This window comes from Tiliqua scincoides, chromosome 5 (genome assembly GCF_035046505.1).
Source record: "Tiliqua scincoides isolate rTilSci1 chromosome 5, rTilSci1.hap2, whole genome shotgun sequence".
Classification (NCBI taxonomy): Eukaryota; Metazoa; Chordata; class Lepidosauria; order Squamata; family Scincidae; genus Tiliqua; species Tiliqua scincoides.
In genome coordinates this window covers 64,092,099-64,108,720 of record NC_089825.1, presented here as the reverse complement: position 1 = coordinate 64,108,720, position 16,622 = coordinate 64,092,099, and the positions used below count along the sequence as shown (strand labels likewise).

Below are 16,622 nucleotides of genomic sequence, written 5' to 3'. Positions count from 1 at the left end.
GATTGCTTGCTTTAATGGAGAATGAGAGCATAACCCAGAAATGTCTGTAACAGTGGACTAATAGATTGTCTAAAGAAAATTTTCAACAAAAAAGTATGCCATAAGTAACCAAATGCAATTTTAACTAATTCAGCTTAGTATTTGAAATACATAGCTGTATCTTTTACAGCAAGTTCAATGTCATGATTGCATACAAATCTGAAAGCCAGCTCTGTACGCTTAGTGCTCCAGCTAGAAATCCTGCAACAGCAACGAACAATTTATCTTGCAGCTATAAACAGACTGAGAGATCCCATCTATAGCTGCTGCACAGAGACTAGGCTTAGATTACAGAAGAACTGCATTGAGAATGTACCAGGAAACCTTACTTGTAGCTTCCCTTACAGAGGTGCAATCTGCTTCAAGTGGGCAATCCGTTTAAAGGAAGAGTCACAGCTCACTGGAAGCACACATTCTTGGCATATAGAAGGTCCCAGGTTCAATCCCAGGTATTTTTAGTCTCAGCTGGCAGCAAAAGACTCTTGCCTTCGGCCTTCAAAAACCGGTCTGAGTAGACCACAGTGGGCTATCCAAGGTCCAACTTTGGCATTTTCATTTCAGCTTCTATGTCTATGAAAGTTGCCATGTCCACTTTTGGAAAAAGTCACTGCCAGGGCACAGCAGATAGTGTTAGCTATTACTGGTTCTTCCCACAGAGGCTTGTGAAATTTAACAAATTATTTCCCCCCTCCAGCTAACTACCAACATTAATGTTTTGCTAAAATGTAACTACTGCTGAAAAATTCCAAGGCTTTCAGCGCAAATGTGATATCCTGCCAGCCATGGGGAAGAACTGTTGAGAAATGTTCATAAGATGAGCCACTTATTCTAAAATCACCTGGATCAGTAGTTTCCGGTCTTCCTCTATATTCTTGTGTGTCGTTTCCTGTTCCTGTTTCTGTTCAGTCTTCATTGGCACATTTATGTTCACCCTCAGTTTTTTGCTGACAGGAGAAAGTTAAGGAAATGTCAGCTTCGCAGCACAAATGAAAGCTATAGATATTCACAGACTGTATTTATTTAGGGAAGCGTAGTGTGCAAAAGGCATTCTCAAACCAATTCCTGCTTTAATGTTTCTGCTTCTGAATCAATGTTGCTAGCTTTCATTGTGAACTCAAACTTTCAACTGCTGACAAGGTAGCTTCTCTACTTCATTCTCGCATATTGCTCACTTGCAATGCACACACAATAAACTTAATTGTTGCATATCTTCAATCTAGCAGTAAAAACAGACATTGCATAGGCAAATAATAATGGAGCAATTCACTACTGCACCCCATGGTGGCACTAGCAGATACACCTACACCAAACAGATTTAAATGTTGTTTTGCTTGCCATGCTAGTGATATACAGGCACAGTGTTTGTGTTTTAATGGGTATTCCAGGAACCCTCCAATACAAATAATAATTAACTATTGCATAGACAAAGTCCCTTTCAGATAATCTCTACACCTCTACTCAGCTTCTAAGAACATTCGGAAATCTGCTACAATTATGTGCTAGCAGTTTGAACTAGTTGGTGCTTCTTACTTTTTATAACCAAGATAGAGTTTTATTAGGGTATCAGGTTTCAATTCCACTTCATCAACATTTGCGTTTTCATCTTCCAAAACCTGTTAAACCAAAAAGCAAAATAGTGGCAATGTTTAAAAAAAATGTATGCGTGCACACATACAGACACAAAACCCCTTCCCAACAGGACTTACCAGTAACTTAGACTTCAGCAAAATCTGTAGAACTTGTGCCAAAATATCCTGAAAGCCAAAGATTAAAAAAAAAAATGGTCCTTATCTGTTATACAGTTATGACTCTTCAATCTCAAAAAATATAAGTAGATGGAGAAGCAAGCAGGAAGCTTCAGCAGTGCATTAAATTTAATTATTTGTGTTTACTAAGTCTGCCGGTGTTAGATCTTAAAAACAAAAATTCTGCACTGACAACCCAAAATCAGCATCAAGAAAATCGAAAGTGTGGCATGTACAGATGTTATGCAAATTTGCATATACAGTGGATCTCTGCTTTACAATGGGCTCAATGATAGCCACCAACAAGACCTCGTAGGTGACAAATAACCCAATCAGCAATGTGAATGAAAGCATTTGGTAGCATCTCAGCCAACTGCAGCATTTTAAACATTGTGGCCTTGTAATTTGTATTTTATAATTACATTGTGTAAACCATGCTTTTCAGATGACAAGAGTTTACCATTTTTATCTGAGTGCTGTCTGTCAGCTGCTGTACAGTGTAGGCATCTTCTGTATTGTACTGCAGTAGAATTGCCATCTGGAATGTAGAGGCCTTCAAGAAAGGAAATAATTGTGTTTGAATGAAAACCCAAATTCAAACAAGTTAGAAGCAATTTATTGCTTTCACACGCAACACAAATGAAACCATGTCAAAACCCCACCATCTAGATCAGGGGTGCCCAAACCCCGGCCCTGGGGCCACTTGCGGCCCTCGAGGCCTCTCAATGCGGCCCTCAGGGAGCCCCCAGTCTCCAATTAGCCTCTGGCCCTCCAGAGATTTGTTGGAGCCCACACTGGCCCGATCCATCTCCTCTCAGTGTGAGGATGACTGTTTGACCTCTCGCATGAGCTGTGGGATGAGGGCTCCCTCCACTGCTTGTTGTTTCATGTCTGTGATGCAGCAGTGGCAGCAAAGGAAAGGCTGTCCTTGCTTTGTGCAAGGCCTTTTATAGTCCTTGAGCTACTGCAAGACCTTCATTCATTCAAATAAGTTCATCTTTAATGTATTCATTTATGTAAACTTATGTAAATTTATTCAAATTTCCCCTGGGGGCTGGGGATAAGAATAGGCCCTCAGTTTGGCTGTACTTGTCATAAGAGGCGACTAAACAGCCACCGGGTAGATGGGACTCGTCAGCCTGGGAAGGCAGCTCATCTGACAGAAGGAAAACTCTGATGCCAAACCTCCACTGCCTTGTGGCTACATCCAGTTATGGAAAAGGCTTCAGGAGTCAACCTCGAGGCAAAATCCGGAGCCGGAGTCCCTGAGGCAGTTCATGGCTGAACACAGTCACGTTCTGGCAACTCCTGCGATGCCGCTGAAACCAACCGTATTGGCCTCTGCCTTTCCATTGGACCATTTCAGCGACGTGGAGAGGGGGGATTTGCTGCATGGGTAACAGCCTATCCTCCATACCTACTTTACCCAGGCTTCGCGCACTGGAGAGGACACTCTGTTCCAGAACCACCATTCAGAGCGTGACACCAGTCTTCCGCGACCGAAGGATGCCAACACACATGTAAATTTATTCAAATTTTAAATGTAAATGAATTCTTTTTTTCCTCCGGCCCCCAACACAGTGTCAGAGAGATGATGTGGCCCTCCTGCCAAAAACTTTGGACACCCCTGATCTAGATTCAAGGTATCTCCTTCCTACTTGGTGTTTCATACACATAATGTTAAAAGCATCTACTTTCTCAAAAGATCCAAGGAAGAAAGATCATTTTAACTGTCAAATTAATTTTGTAAAAACCTTTCTGTGCCCTCTTAAAGCCTTCAAAACATACTATTGGGAAGTTAATATGTTAATATTTTGATTTATGAACACCCTTGTATTAAGGTTACCTAATGGTCTACAATAAGTATTTGTATTTAATGTGCATGTTCAGGGATCCTCATTACTACATGGCTCATAATCTAGGCCTACCAAGTGCATTAAAGGAGAGTAATGCATGGAGAGAAGGGGATAAGCTATCATTGAAAGCTTTGATAAACAGACTTCAGCCTCCCCACATTTGTTATGAGAGGGAAAGAAGCTTGCTTACCTTCCCATATGCAAAATATAGCTCCAACGGCAGCAGCAGATTGCATATTTCTTAACCTTTTATTTGTAAAACCTTTTTGTCAACAAATGCAACCTCACCTGTAACGTGTATCTGTTTTTGAAGCAATTGGTAACCAGTTCTCCTTTGGATAGCTGGTACAACCAGGTCAATTTTCTTCCACTATGGCGGCTAGCATAGAAGGCAGTAAATCTCTGATAACTTCGCTCTAGCTGTATGTTTTATAGATAAAAAAGTGTTATTCACAGTTCTGGCCTTAAGTGCAAGCTACCAACCTAGTTTTGATAAAATAAACCATCCTGCATCAAGATGTGCACTCATAAGAGAATATCCAGGAAAAAGAGGAAACACACTCAATAGGGAAGTTCTGTTAAGTCGCAATCCTAACCAACTTTCCAGCACTGACATAAGGGCAATGCCCCAACTGTGGATTGCAGCACATGCCCCACTGGCACAGCTATGCCAGTGCTGGAAAGTTGGTTAGGACTGCACCCTTAGTCACAACTACAATTCATGGGAGCTGTGCAACAACAGCACAATCATTCAGTCAGTTCAGAAGATAACCTAAACCATGGTTTAGATTATTGTGAATGAGCCTGTCCTTCCAATGAGCTCCTCTCTTTTTTCTTCACATGCTGGGGGGAAAGGGGGTTTAAAAGCTTCTGCTTTTGAATTCAGTATAGCTCCCCTGCTATGTCCAAAGCAGACAGTGAGAGTGTAAAAAAAAAGTTTGATTTTTTTTATTTTGCAGAATAAGGCAGACTAAAAGCAAGCTTCCTTTTCTCTATGTTTTTTTTTCCCTACTATAAGGATTCGAGTCTTGCTTAATACCGAAGACCTTATTGCACTTAGAAAACTGATGATCTGAAAACACTGGAAAGTGACTGGAAGTTAATAAATTTGTAAATGTGTGAACAAATTACATCTAGTCAAAAATGTGTAACTTCCGCTTTCATATTGTATTATTTCATGTCATGTGCCAAGTTCACCTTTTCAAGCATTTAATTTATAAACTATTTTTCATCAGCATAATCTAACTCAACAGACTAGGAAAACACTGTTAAGTAGTGGTCATTCAACTGTACATGTAGATAAAAGGGAGGAAAATAAGCTTTCTATACATCTTGTACAAAGCAGCCCAGAAACCAAAACATCCTTTTAAAACTTTGCCAATCATAAGCTTGACTTAATTTTTGCCACCGGTCCCTATGAAAAGGGTACAATTTTCCTGTAAAGTGAAACAAAAATGAAAGTGAAGATAAAAGGTGGGCCTCACCTCTGAGGGGAGAGCAAATGCACATGACATTTGGAAGGGCCAGGATCCAGAGCTTAGCACTTGTATGCTGAAATCCACTAGGAGAGAAAAAAAGTTAGCTAGCTAAAGATATCATTTCAGTATTTTAGTCTCCATATGAACATGACTTCAGAATCAATGCAAAAAAGAAAGGGGACTCTGTTTTCAGTGCTAAAAAATGGGGCATTTCATAAAGTTTCAAGTTTAATGGATCACATTTAGAACTGGAGGATCTTGCTCTATCAAAGCAACTAGCAATTGGAACTTTCCCCACTGTACAGCTAGTGCACCTATGTACCATATGTCTTGTATGGATTAACTACATGAGTTCCTTGACTTACAACAGTTCCTCTGCCATTATGCAGGCAGGCAGGCAGGCAGACGGACCAAGCAAGGTACTACATACTACCTGGGCTCTTAAATGATACTTCACTAGAACAGATTTTCAAATACATAATACAAAACACTTGTTTCACAGATTCATCAACTGCTGGTTTTCATCACAGAAAGGTGGAATATGAATGATTTAAATAACAAACAAACATAAGAATGGGGCAAACAGCAATAAGTCAGATTTTAAACAAACAGTTGCATTAACTTTACTTACAATCTAAGGGCTCAGAGTTGGACAAGTGCTTTTTAAATTGTTCATTCAAGTCCTTGCTTACACCAATATCTTGAAACATCCTCTGCAGCTTTGAAGTGTACTCAAAGCCACAGGCTTGCTGTAATTAATCATAGAACAAAATTGTGAAGATGTGCATTTTGAGAGAAGGTCAAGGAGCAGATAATCCACTGCAAGACAGCTTCCAGACTCTTTGGAAACAAAAGCTATGTACACACTCTTTAAAAACCAGCTCAGTGACCAGTAGAATAAGGGTTAGGGCTCTGAAGGTCTTTAAATATGTATTTGAAGACAAGCAGCTTCTTATAACACCGCTCTCCTGTCATAATTGGACCAAAATACAGACTGCCATATGCCACTCCAAAAAGTGTGCCACCTCAGTCAAAATTCTACAACAGTCCCCTCAAAAGGCAGATAGATACGGTCCAATGCTCTCAGACATGCTGACCAAATGATATTCTGCGAGTTCTGCCCATAGAACTTGCACAACAGAAGCACCATCAATCCAACAAACTCAGTTTTTCTTTTAATTATTACTAGCCAGGTCACCTGCAGTGCATAAAATGGTCTCCAACAGGATAAACGTTTATAAAATGGATAACAGTGCTGTATGTTTCTTCTTTTATGGGCAAATAGGTCAGTTAGCACCTGACCGTGCAAGGAAAGCGCCCTACAGGTAGACCACAGCTGCAATACAAGGACATCTGCAAGAGGGATCTGAAGGCCTTAGGAGTGGACCTCAACAGGTGGGAAACCCTGGCCTCTGAGCGGCCCGCTTGGAGGCAGGCTGTGCAGCATGGCCTTTCCCAGTTTGAAGAGACACTTGGCCAACAGTCTGAGGCAGAGGCAAAGAAGGAAGGCCCATAGCCAGGGAGACAGACCAGGGACACACTACACTTGCTCCCAGTGTGGAAGGGATTGTCACTCCCGAATCGGCCTTTTCAGCCACACTAGACGCTGTGCCAGAACCACCATACAGAGCGCGATACCATAGTCTTCCGAGACTGAAGGTTGCCAACAGGAGGTCAGTTAAAAAATTTCAGGGGGATCCTTTATGAGGGTGAAAAAACATGTGCTTGCAAGCAGAAGGTCCTACATTCAGTCCTTGACATGTCCAGCTAAAAGGATTGTAAGTTGCAGAACTAGGAAAAATCTCTGCTGAAAAAATTGAGAGCCTTGGCCAGTTAAGACACTGCTGAGCTAGAGGGGCTAATGGCCTGATGCTGTATATGGCAGCTTCATATGATTATATTTGTAAAACTGATTAACTTCTCTGAATAATCCCAAATCAGACTACATGCAACAAAGCAGAGGACTAACTAAAATTAATCTCCTGGTTCAGCAGTCGCTTTAAAAAAATCATAGGTAGCCAAGTGGGTCCCTTAGGGGAAAATAAAATCTCCAAAGTCCAAGTAATACCTTTATCAGGCCCAACTAAGAAGTAGCAAGTTTCTGAGTTTTTAGAAGACTGTCAGGCTGGATGTTAAGAAACCTTGCGGGAAGAGAAGAAAAGGAAGGAACACTTGGGCATGAAGGGAAGCCCCAAATTAAGGCTGTATATGAAAGCAGTCTTAAGATAAACTGCAGAAGGTTTTATACGGACTTAATTTGATTAGCCTCTGCAAGGTTCACGATAAATATCTTGCACCAAGGGCTATTAGGACGACAACAAAACATGCTTGTCTCTAATTTTCTTTGAAAATATAAATTTTTAACAGGAACTCTGATCTGTTTCTCAGCACACAGATCCCTTTCAGAACACAAAGGTCCCTTTCAAGGAGGGACCAGAAGTAAAAAACAATGTGGCAGCCCTCACAGCAGCAAAAAATGTAGAACCTTCCTGAAGAGAGGACAGTTCAGGAACCTGAAAGCTTGCTAACTATTGTTTGATATTTTAGCTTGTTCTAATAAATGTACTGCCCTATTGTGGTTTTTAAATGCCACCACATAGCCACTGGCAACTTGTTTGGGTACAGCAACTATCATGAGCAGAATTAGGCAGCTGTGCAAATTGCTATGAATCTTGGCAAGGGTGTGCAAAGGTTTCCAGTTCTGTGCGGGCACTGCTGCAGATGAATGGTACGGTGTGATATTGCTGTGTGATGAAGTTTGCAGAATAGGGTAGTCAAGTGTTTCTGTCTGGAGAGACCAAGTTAAATTTAGGTATTAGCTTTGGTCATTCACACCTGCACACACATACATTCATTTCACTGAGGGACATTAGGGAGTCGTTTCGTTTGCTTGAGTTTGGAGGCTGATAGTGAGCAGAGAAATAGTTTACAGTTATCCCATTCTCACAAGACATGGTGTAAAAATCTTGGTACCTCAAAGAAGTTCATTCTTTCAGGCAGATGTTTTCAATCAACACACTAAAAGTTTATGCATTTTAGCACCATTATGTAACAGCATGGTAGCTGAAATTAAGAACAGATTGAAGACAACTTACCTTCAATTTGGAGATCATGCTTGCCTCTGCATCATCACTAGCACTGTTCTGGTGTACAAGTCGCTTGGCCAACATTTTGGCATAGAATTTTTGAAATACATCTTTGTCTTCAATATACTTGAAGACAACCATCTACAAAAAAACATGCATTTGTAATATTTGAGTTTGTTTAAACCAAGCGGTATTCTAAAGCAGCTTGCACTCACAGGAAATCACAACTTTTCCTCCAATAAAATAGGCAGGTATTTAATTCCACAGAACTTTTTAAGAAGGGGATATCCCGTTTTCAGCATAATTCAGAATGCATGGCAGTCTAGATTTAAGTAATCAAGAACATCTATAAACCAGTGCAGCTCACTTTCATGTATCCAAGGGGGGGAAATTAGCTTGGGCCTAATTGTTAAGACTTAACATTTAGGATTTTTCTTCCATCCACAACCTTCAATTTTTACTTTAAAGCAGCCTCCAAAAACTAAATTACTTGAATACAGAAGACAACTTTGTATTCAAAGACCTTACCACTTGATTGAGTGTGTCTTCAAGCTCAGCTTCTTCGGGATTCTTTGAGCTGCAATCAAAAGTGCATTGCGTAGGTTATAATTCAATAGATGTACATGCTATTTGCAACTCATAATCCTTTGCATTTCAGTACAACAAATGTGGAATATATCTGAGCATTGTTTGAGCAGTAAACACTACCTTTAGTTCAATGTGTCAGTCAACCAACTCTATCCTAAAAGACAGGGCAGTTTATAATACTTTAGCAGCATCATGTTAATGTAAATACTCTTGGAGTCAGTCAAGTCTCTCCAGAGACTGGGCACAGATGTCTGGCTGTTATATCCCCTCACTGCTGTGAGAAGCAAATGACCAAGCTCACTCAGCCAATTTCACTCACACATCCTGGGGAAAACTCCTAGTCCAACAGACTCGAAAAAGTTATGTAGTAAAGTATTTAAAAGATTTCTACCCCCCCCCCCACTTCCTTCTTCCAAGCAGCTCAGGGTGGTAAATGGATCCTTCCCATTAGGTGAATATCCTGTTAGGATTGCTTGTTGCAACATGCTTTACAAATTGGATTACACTCTGGTTCGGTTGACCGATATATAACCTGGCATAAATGCTGAGGTATCCAACTACTCAAGGCACTCTTCAGCATATATTGTCGAAATGTCTTAAGCGTAGAGGTTTTTGCAGGACATAAGGCACATACTTAGAAGCATGCTGCAGTTTGAAATTCATACAAAACCACAATTATCTCTTTTGAATCAATTGGATCACTATGTAAAAACATCTCTTGTTGCCAACTAAATCGAGACTGCAAGAATTCTTATACAAGAAACTCTTCCTGACATGGATACACGGTTAAAGAAACGTTGGTTTATAAAGTTATCCTTCCTTGTTAATCCTTCCTTCCTTCCTTGGGCAGGAGGTCTGGTCTAGAGGGTAGAGCCTCCATCTGCCTGAAGATTAACATCCACAAGGTCGCCAGTTCGAGGCCACCGGCACCGTGCGACCTTGAAGCAGCTGGCAAGCTGAGCTGTTCCATCTGCTCGGAGCGTGGGAGGACGGAGGCCAGAATGTTAAACCAGATCGGAGTGTAACATCTTGAATGTAGTGGTTCTTGAAAGAAAGAACCTTCTTTCAATTTGTAAAAATCCCTGCATGGATTTAATAAGCCTGCCTATGTAAACCGCCTTGAATAAAGACCAAGAAAGGCAGTATATAAATACTGTATATTATTATTATTATTATTATTATTATTATTATTATTAATGAAGGCTGAGGTCCTTCTGTTTTGGTATCTTATATCCCTACCAATTTAAGAAAAAAGCCTCTCTATACACAGGCGTACCCCTGCTTCTGCAGGGGTACCACTGCGGCCTCATGGGCTAGACTGAGCCCTAGAGGTGAAAAAAGTTACTTCCAGTTTTTCCGTGAAACAGGAAGTGACTTTTTAATGCCTTATAAGTCATTGGGAGGCCCACCCATCCGGAGAGGCATGGACCCATTCCATGGATAACTGAATCTGCAGATGAAGTATCCGTGGATATGGAGTCTTCCTGAATTGGCCTATTTAATTTAAAGGACACACTCACAACATTCCTTGGATAGACCAAAACCCAAGAAGGCAGCCAAGAAAAAAAAGTCTCATATTTTCATAATAGCTCTTCTCTAGCTCACAGTGATTATAAGTGACACCACTGGGCAACACCACTGTATTTTGTCATACATGATACTGATTTGAATGTACCTACTAGGTACATTGACTTTTTTCATCTGTACCTACTAGGCACAGATGACTTTTTTTCAGCTATTAGAAGTGTGTTCAAAAACTCTTTGATCAAAAGCTGAAATAGAGCTTTATTTCATAATAAAATTTGAAACAAACATTCTAGAAAACTAGTTTATTGGAGACCACAGCATCCCCAGGGACACACACCTTTTCTTTAGCAAAGAGTCACAATACCGTGCCAACAGTTCTGGAGATTTACTGGATGACTGTGCCATTTTTGTCACTGCATTGTTATTTATAAATCGACCACAAGCCTGCAAAACAAACAAAATTGTGAAACTTTCAAAGGTTCCAAAATTAATAATGTTAATGGTGATTACAGAGTTTAAATCTATTTACCTTGTCTAGTGCAGCCACAAAGCCAGCATCATTGTTGAAAGCAGACATGACCAATGCATTGTATTTCTTATGAACGTCCAACACTGTTTGTACATACATTTTTGGATCCTAGAAGTTCAAGTGATAGTTAAAAAAGTGGATTGTGTCTGTAATTCAAATGTACGAGTTCAAACCTTGTTATTTTAAAAACAGAGTCATTGCATTTCTTTTAACAGAAAATCATTTCATTACTTCATCCGCATTGTAACATGTCCTTACGAAGGGAAAATACAATACCCTCAACCCCTACAAAAACAAAGAGGAGTGCATTCCATCATAGTTGAATATTCAATAGCCTTTTATTATTGTCTCTTGCAATTTAATAATTGCAAACAAATGATACTTTAGCAACCCTTCCTTTTAAACAACTAATTACTACATAAGATTAATGAAGGAAAATCAAATTGAATTTTGAATATCACCACATGAGGCTCATTTCCACAAAAACAAATTTCCATTTGGTATGTACAAAATCTATCATTTTAATCATAGAAACCTAATCTTAATTAGATAACACAGGCCAGCATACATTTTGCTTCCTTAAACATTACACCAATTCCTAGGTATGTTTGGGATGCTGATTCCAAAAATAGCATCCATTTTGCCCTATCACGTCTAGTTTTGTAGTATAGCCTCATTAGTGGCTTCCTCATGAGGAAGTTGCTTGAACCATTCACCAATCAGGCTATACTTTATCTCCAAAACTAGACGTGATAAGCAAAACGGATGCCATTTTTGGAATCAGCACCCCAAATTCATATCAAACCACCATAAAGTTTGGGGAAAACTTTTATGACCCTCAATTTTGTAGACCTGTGTAATCAACAATGTTCTATTTGCTTTTTTCATCCCTGCAAAATAATCTGGCAGCTACCATTAAGGATAACAATTTCCAAAAATATCCAACATCACTAAAAAAATTTATATTGCCAAACAGGACAAGGAGCAGTTCTCGCACAACTCCATCTCCACTGGTCCCATCAATATTATGTAATACTTGGCTTCCAATTTTATGATCTTACAATTGTGGGACATTTTCAACAGCTATGGGTAAGATTGATACCTGTCCCTTCTCTTTGCAGTAAAAAAGTGTCCATGCATTATTCTTCCCATTGCATTAATTGCTCAGGCTTAAGTTAGCACGAATAATTGAGCTGCATACATTACAAAAACTAGTTTTAAATGAGTATGTAAAGTTACTATGAACTTTGGAATGCAGTTATTTTGTCATCCCCTTTTCAAACAGCCCCTTCAAAGATCCCTTGAAAATAAATGCTTCTGAATGCTCCATAGTGGGATTTTCATAAAGTGATTCCCTGAAGCATGACAATCATAGTTGTCATTTAACAGGGTTACTTTAAATGTTCTTTTAAACAAGGGCCCTAACAAAACAAAACAAAAATGACTGCAAACCCATTCTAACTCTCCACCTGGGTGTGTGCTGGGACTCCCAATTCGGGACAGAACTGTGAAATCTCTTAAATAACTCTGACATTCATGCTGTGAAAGACATGTCTAGTTATTATACTGTAGTATTCTACCCTTTTGCAAACTTAATGGCAGCTCTCTCAACCGCATTTAATCAAACCATTATGAATGTGGAATGAGGTACATATACAGTAAGCACAGTGATAATATTAAGCCATTTCTGCCCAACACTGCATATATGTAATAGGGACCAAATGTGTGCATCTGTGGACTGGGCAAAAATGGGTAAAGTATTCTACAAAAAAATACTTTTGAAAAGATACTTGCATTTAAAGCAGCTTCTCCACATTTTTCAATGGCAGCTAAACCTTGATTATGAATATGTGTTTCCAAAAGTTTTTTCAGCTCCCCAAGGCCATCCTGGATTCGAGACACAAGATTATACATGCGTCCCAGATCTAGAAGAAAAGGAAACAGATGCTTTGATTTTATCAATTTAATTTCCACACTCATCATTCTGATTCTTCCCCTGAGAACTAGTGCGGAAGATAAGCCACACAAGCACAAGACAAACAACTGTAACTCCAGAGGAGTGGGCCCAACCTCCTTTGCACCAGAGGACAAAGTACAATGAAAAAGCCTTTGCTTAAATATTAAACTACAATTTACAATCCAAAGATATAAAAATCATGTTTTAAATAGAAAGTATTCAGCAGTTTCTATGGTAAGGAATTTTAATTTGATGACATCACTTAAGGAGTGATGTACGATAACTGCTCTACTGGGGTTAACATATTTTCACAACTGCATGCCTTGTAATATTAATCTGATTTGAGTAAAAAAAAATGGGCAGGCTCACAACCATGCCTGCACACAGAAGAGTTTTGGTCTGAAACACAAAGACTTTGAAGTTTGGAAGAATGAAATACTCTTATAACACTGATTAATAAAATGCAATCAACGTAATATTGTGGCTCTGAGGCTTTTAATTATGCATGCCCATTGCATGTTTAGAACCGCCTGACATTGGATGGTTCTCTTGGTCATTTACTTTATTGTTATTGGGTGGAGCAGTAATGCTCCTTAATTAAAAGGCATCTAATCTTGCTGATAATTGTTAATAACTTCAAAGAAAGCTTTTCTGCTTAATCCAACAATCAAGAAAATTTTTGCAAAAGCTTTCAGTTTTACAAAGTCAGTACATCAGGGCCTATTTTCTCCCTTAGTTTCTCTGGAAAATGACACATGAAGGTGTAACACGATACAGTGGCACAAATAATATAATATGATATTCTGAGATGGCATTGTCACAAGTCCGGTGTACATGACTTTAAAACAGTTTTTCCTGCATTCTATGATCTATAAAAGTATTTCCCTGAGATACTGAGTAAAACATACCATCTTGTTTGACTTTTACAAATCACAGAAATGTCATAGGGCGCAATCCTATCCTGTGCTGGAACAGGCAAGCTAGGAGTGTATCCAGCACAGGATAGGGTCCAAAAGCAGCTCAGCCAGAGGCAAGGGGAAACTTTTCCCCTTATCTCTGGGCAAGTCGTCCTAGCCCCTATGCACCTCCTCAAACTTGCGCCACCTCTTGAGGTGGCGCAAGTCTGAAGAGAGCAGAGCCACGTTAAGCCACTCCAGTCTCCATGGCATAACTGCTGGATCCCAGCCCTGCCTTCCACTCTCCACCTGCCCGTCCCCAGGGCCACGCACTGCCCGCCCTCCCCATACCCTGCAACGCCTCCCTTCCACCTCCCCCCCCCACCTCAGAGCCTTGCATCGGCCCAGCCACTCAGAGCAAAAGAGAACTCAGTGACAGACCCCTTGAGGCAGCTTAATTGCTGCCTACCCTGATGCTTTAGAGAGCTAGTCCCTTTGCGCAGACTCCCTATTGTTTTCCTGGCTTTCTTTGAACTCAGTTGACAGCCCAATCCTAAGCTGCCACAAGTGCAAGGACTGCCACGTCATCACAATGGCTGTCACAGTATCCTAAGCGCACTGGGCAGCTGCTGCTGACTCTCGCCTTCATTTGCCCCCTTCCCCCCAGTAAGGAAAGTAGCACTGCAATGGGGCTACTTGATTCTGTGGCAGCCCTTGGGCTTGCGCAGAATCAACAGCCTCCGTGTCAGGCCTCACAGCCCGACACAGGACTCTGGATCTGGGAGGGCTGAGCTCTGCTTGTCCCCTCCCCTCCCTCCCGACTTCCTCCTCCACCCCAGAATGCCTCCTCCCTGCCTACCCCCACTCACCTCTCCACCACCCGGTGGTCTGGGCGACGGCTGAGCAATGGAGCACCAGTTTCCCACCAGCAATAGCTCTAGTGCTGGGCTTGCAAACGTGTCTTGTGCACACCAGCGGTAAGCTAGTGTGCGGAGCTCAGGATTGGGCTCTGAGGCAACTTTGCCTGCTGCCTCTGTTGCAATTGCTGATGCAGCTGCCCTGCCTGTTTAGTGGAAGCCAGCCATGACTACAGTAAATCAGCTGCTAGCTGCCTCCCTTTTTATTGTAATGTGTGCATGTACATTGCTTAACTCGCTGACTGAGCTGGAGAAGAAAAGAGCAGCGTGAAAAGGCAAGGTACTTTTTTTTTTAACTTGCTGGGTACTGACTCCCCTGACTGCATGTCCCTGAGTTTCCATAGCACTCAATAAATTTTCTTTGTCAGCTATTTGTAACCCACCAAAAAAAAAGATCATGTTGCGACTCACTGGTGGGTCCTGACCCAGTTTGGGAACCACTCATCTAAGATATGGCATCACAAGGCCTGTATGAACTAGAAACTAATGTTCCAATTCAGAGAGCGAAAATACTCCTTGGAATGACACAATATTACAAGAATCAGGTTTCTAAGGTAGGTTTCACAGTACGAGAGGGCTAACAAGTTCCAAGAAATGGCTGTGCACCCAAATTCACTGTGGGTCTGAAGGCTATGGAAGAACACTTCAAACTAAGGCTATTTAAAAGTCACTTGTATTTGAAACCATTAAAGCAGCCTCAGATTAAGCAAACTACATAAAGACACAGTAGCTAATTTTCTCTTCTGCACAAAACATACACAGTTATTTGTTCACTTTCATTCATTTTCACCTCCACCTAATGTTTGTCAGCAATGAGAATCTATCCAACCTTCCAGCCTGGTGCAGCCGCAACGCAGTCTCAAGGTAAGGGGACAAATGTTCCAAAGGAGGCTTCTGTGACTGCTTCCCCTCCACAGGATGCAGCGTATGCCCCATTGGCACAACTGTACCAGCACTGGAAAACTGGATAGGATTGGGTCATAACACTCTCTGCAATCAATAATGTGTCTCTCTTCCAGCCAGAGCAGGTTATGTTGACTACATCATATCACTAGCAACTGTTTACAAGCTTAATTTGAGACTGCTTACCTTCATTTTTGTCTGCATCTAATAGATTCTGAAATTCTGTGTGAAAGATCTCTAAATGTTTTTCAATAAGTACTTGTTCACATTTTCGTGCTAGTTCATCTTGTGTGCTTTCATGCAGATACACCTGAACCCTACGTTGTTCTTCCAGAAGACGAGCTTCGGCCTGCAAAAAAGCAAATATTTATAGGTATTTTATTTGTTGCTTTTAACTTATAAACTGCAATAACTTGAATGGTTTTACTGCAACATTTGTTTAATCTATGCAGATGAAATATGATGGTTGAGCGCTGGAGGCCATCCTGAGAGAACGTCTGAAAATTATTCCAGTGCATACCACTTTGCACTTGGGACTCTGAACAATCTAGCTTAAAATAGTCTGGCAGCAGCTTCTAGAGGTCTTGAGACTTTTCCCTGCCTTGCTATATGAGATTTAACTGGATGCTGAATATTGAACTTGCAACAATAGGATTTCACAAAATATGTCCCATCACTGAACTGTGTGCCTTTTCCTTTCATGTCCTTGTTTGTATGTGAATCAACAGGTGTCTACAGGTATTAGCATGACTTAACAGCTGCTTTCTATTTATGCTCACCATAAACCACATTCTCCTTTGTCACATCATCTATCATGATTAGAAGAAGCAAGGATTTCTCTCAACTGCACGTAGTATGAAGAAGGTAAGAAACAGCAGAGGAGTACATTTCTATTTCTTACCTTCTCCAATCTGCAGGGCAAGGGAGAGCTCAGAAGAATGGATTCAAGATGTTCTCACCAGAGGCACTTTCATCTGGTGAGTGGATTGGTGGCACTTATTTATAGTACTTCAATTGTGTTAAGACAGTACACCAAAATTTACTGCAGAAAGAGGAGTGAAACCTTCAATTCTCTCTTTCATTCAATACTGGGGCAAGGTG

General features: G+C 40.7%; 1 protein-coding gene across 1 annotated transcript in view; it reads right to left on the bottom strand.

Annotated features, from left to right (window-relative positions):
• CUL1 (cullin 1) overlaps positions 1-16,622 on the bottom strand; it is a 60,514-nt gene that overhangs the window by 1,583 nt on the left and 42,309 nt on the right. Inside the window, exons 8-20 of the mRNA XM_066628043.1 lie at positions 15,708-15,870; positions 12,643-12,773; positions 10,849-10,956; positions 10,657-10,763; positions 8,733-8,781; positions 8,214-8,345; positions 5,750-5,867; positions 5,125-5,201; positions 3,929-4,060; positions 2,245-2,337; positions 1,746-1,793; positions 1,570-1,652; positions 878-983 (exon numbers count right to left, since the gene is read on the bottom strand). Coding sequence (XP_066484140.1) covers positions 878-983; positions 1,570-1,652; positions 1,746-1,793; positions 2,245-2,337; positions 3,929-4,060; positions 5,125-5,201; positions 5,750-5,867; positions 8,214-8,345; positions 8,733-8,781; positions 10,657-10,763; positions 10,849-10,956; positions 12,643-12,773; positions 15,708-15,870 — 1,347 coding nt within the window. The remainder of the gene's footprint in view (positions 1-877; positions 984-1,569; positions 1,653-1,745; positions 1,794-2,244; positions 2,338-3,928; positions 4,061-5,124; positions 5,202-5,749; positions 5,868-8,213; positions 8,346-8,732; positions 8,782-10,656; positions 10,764-10,848; positions 10,957-12,642; positions 12,774-15,707; positions 15,871-16,622) is intronic.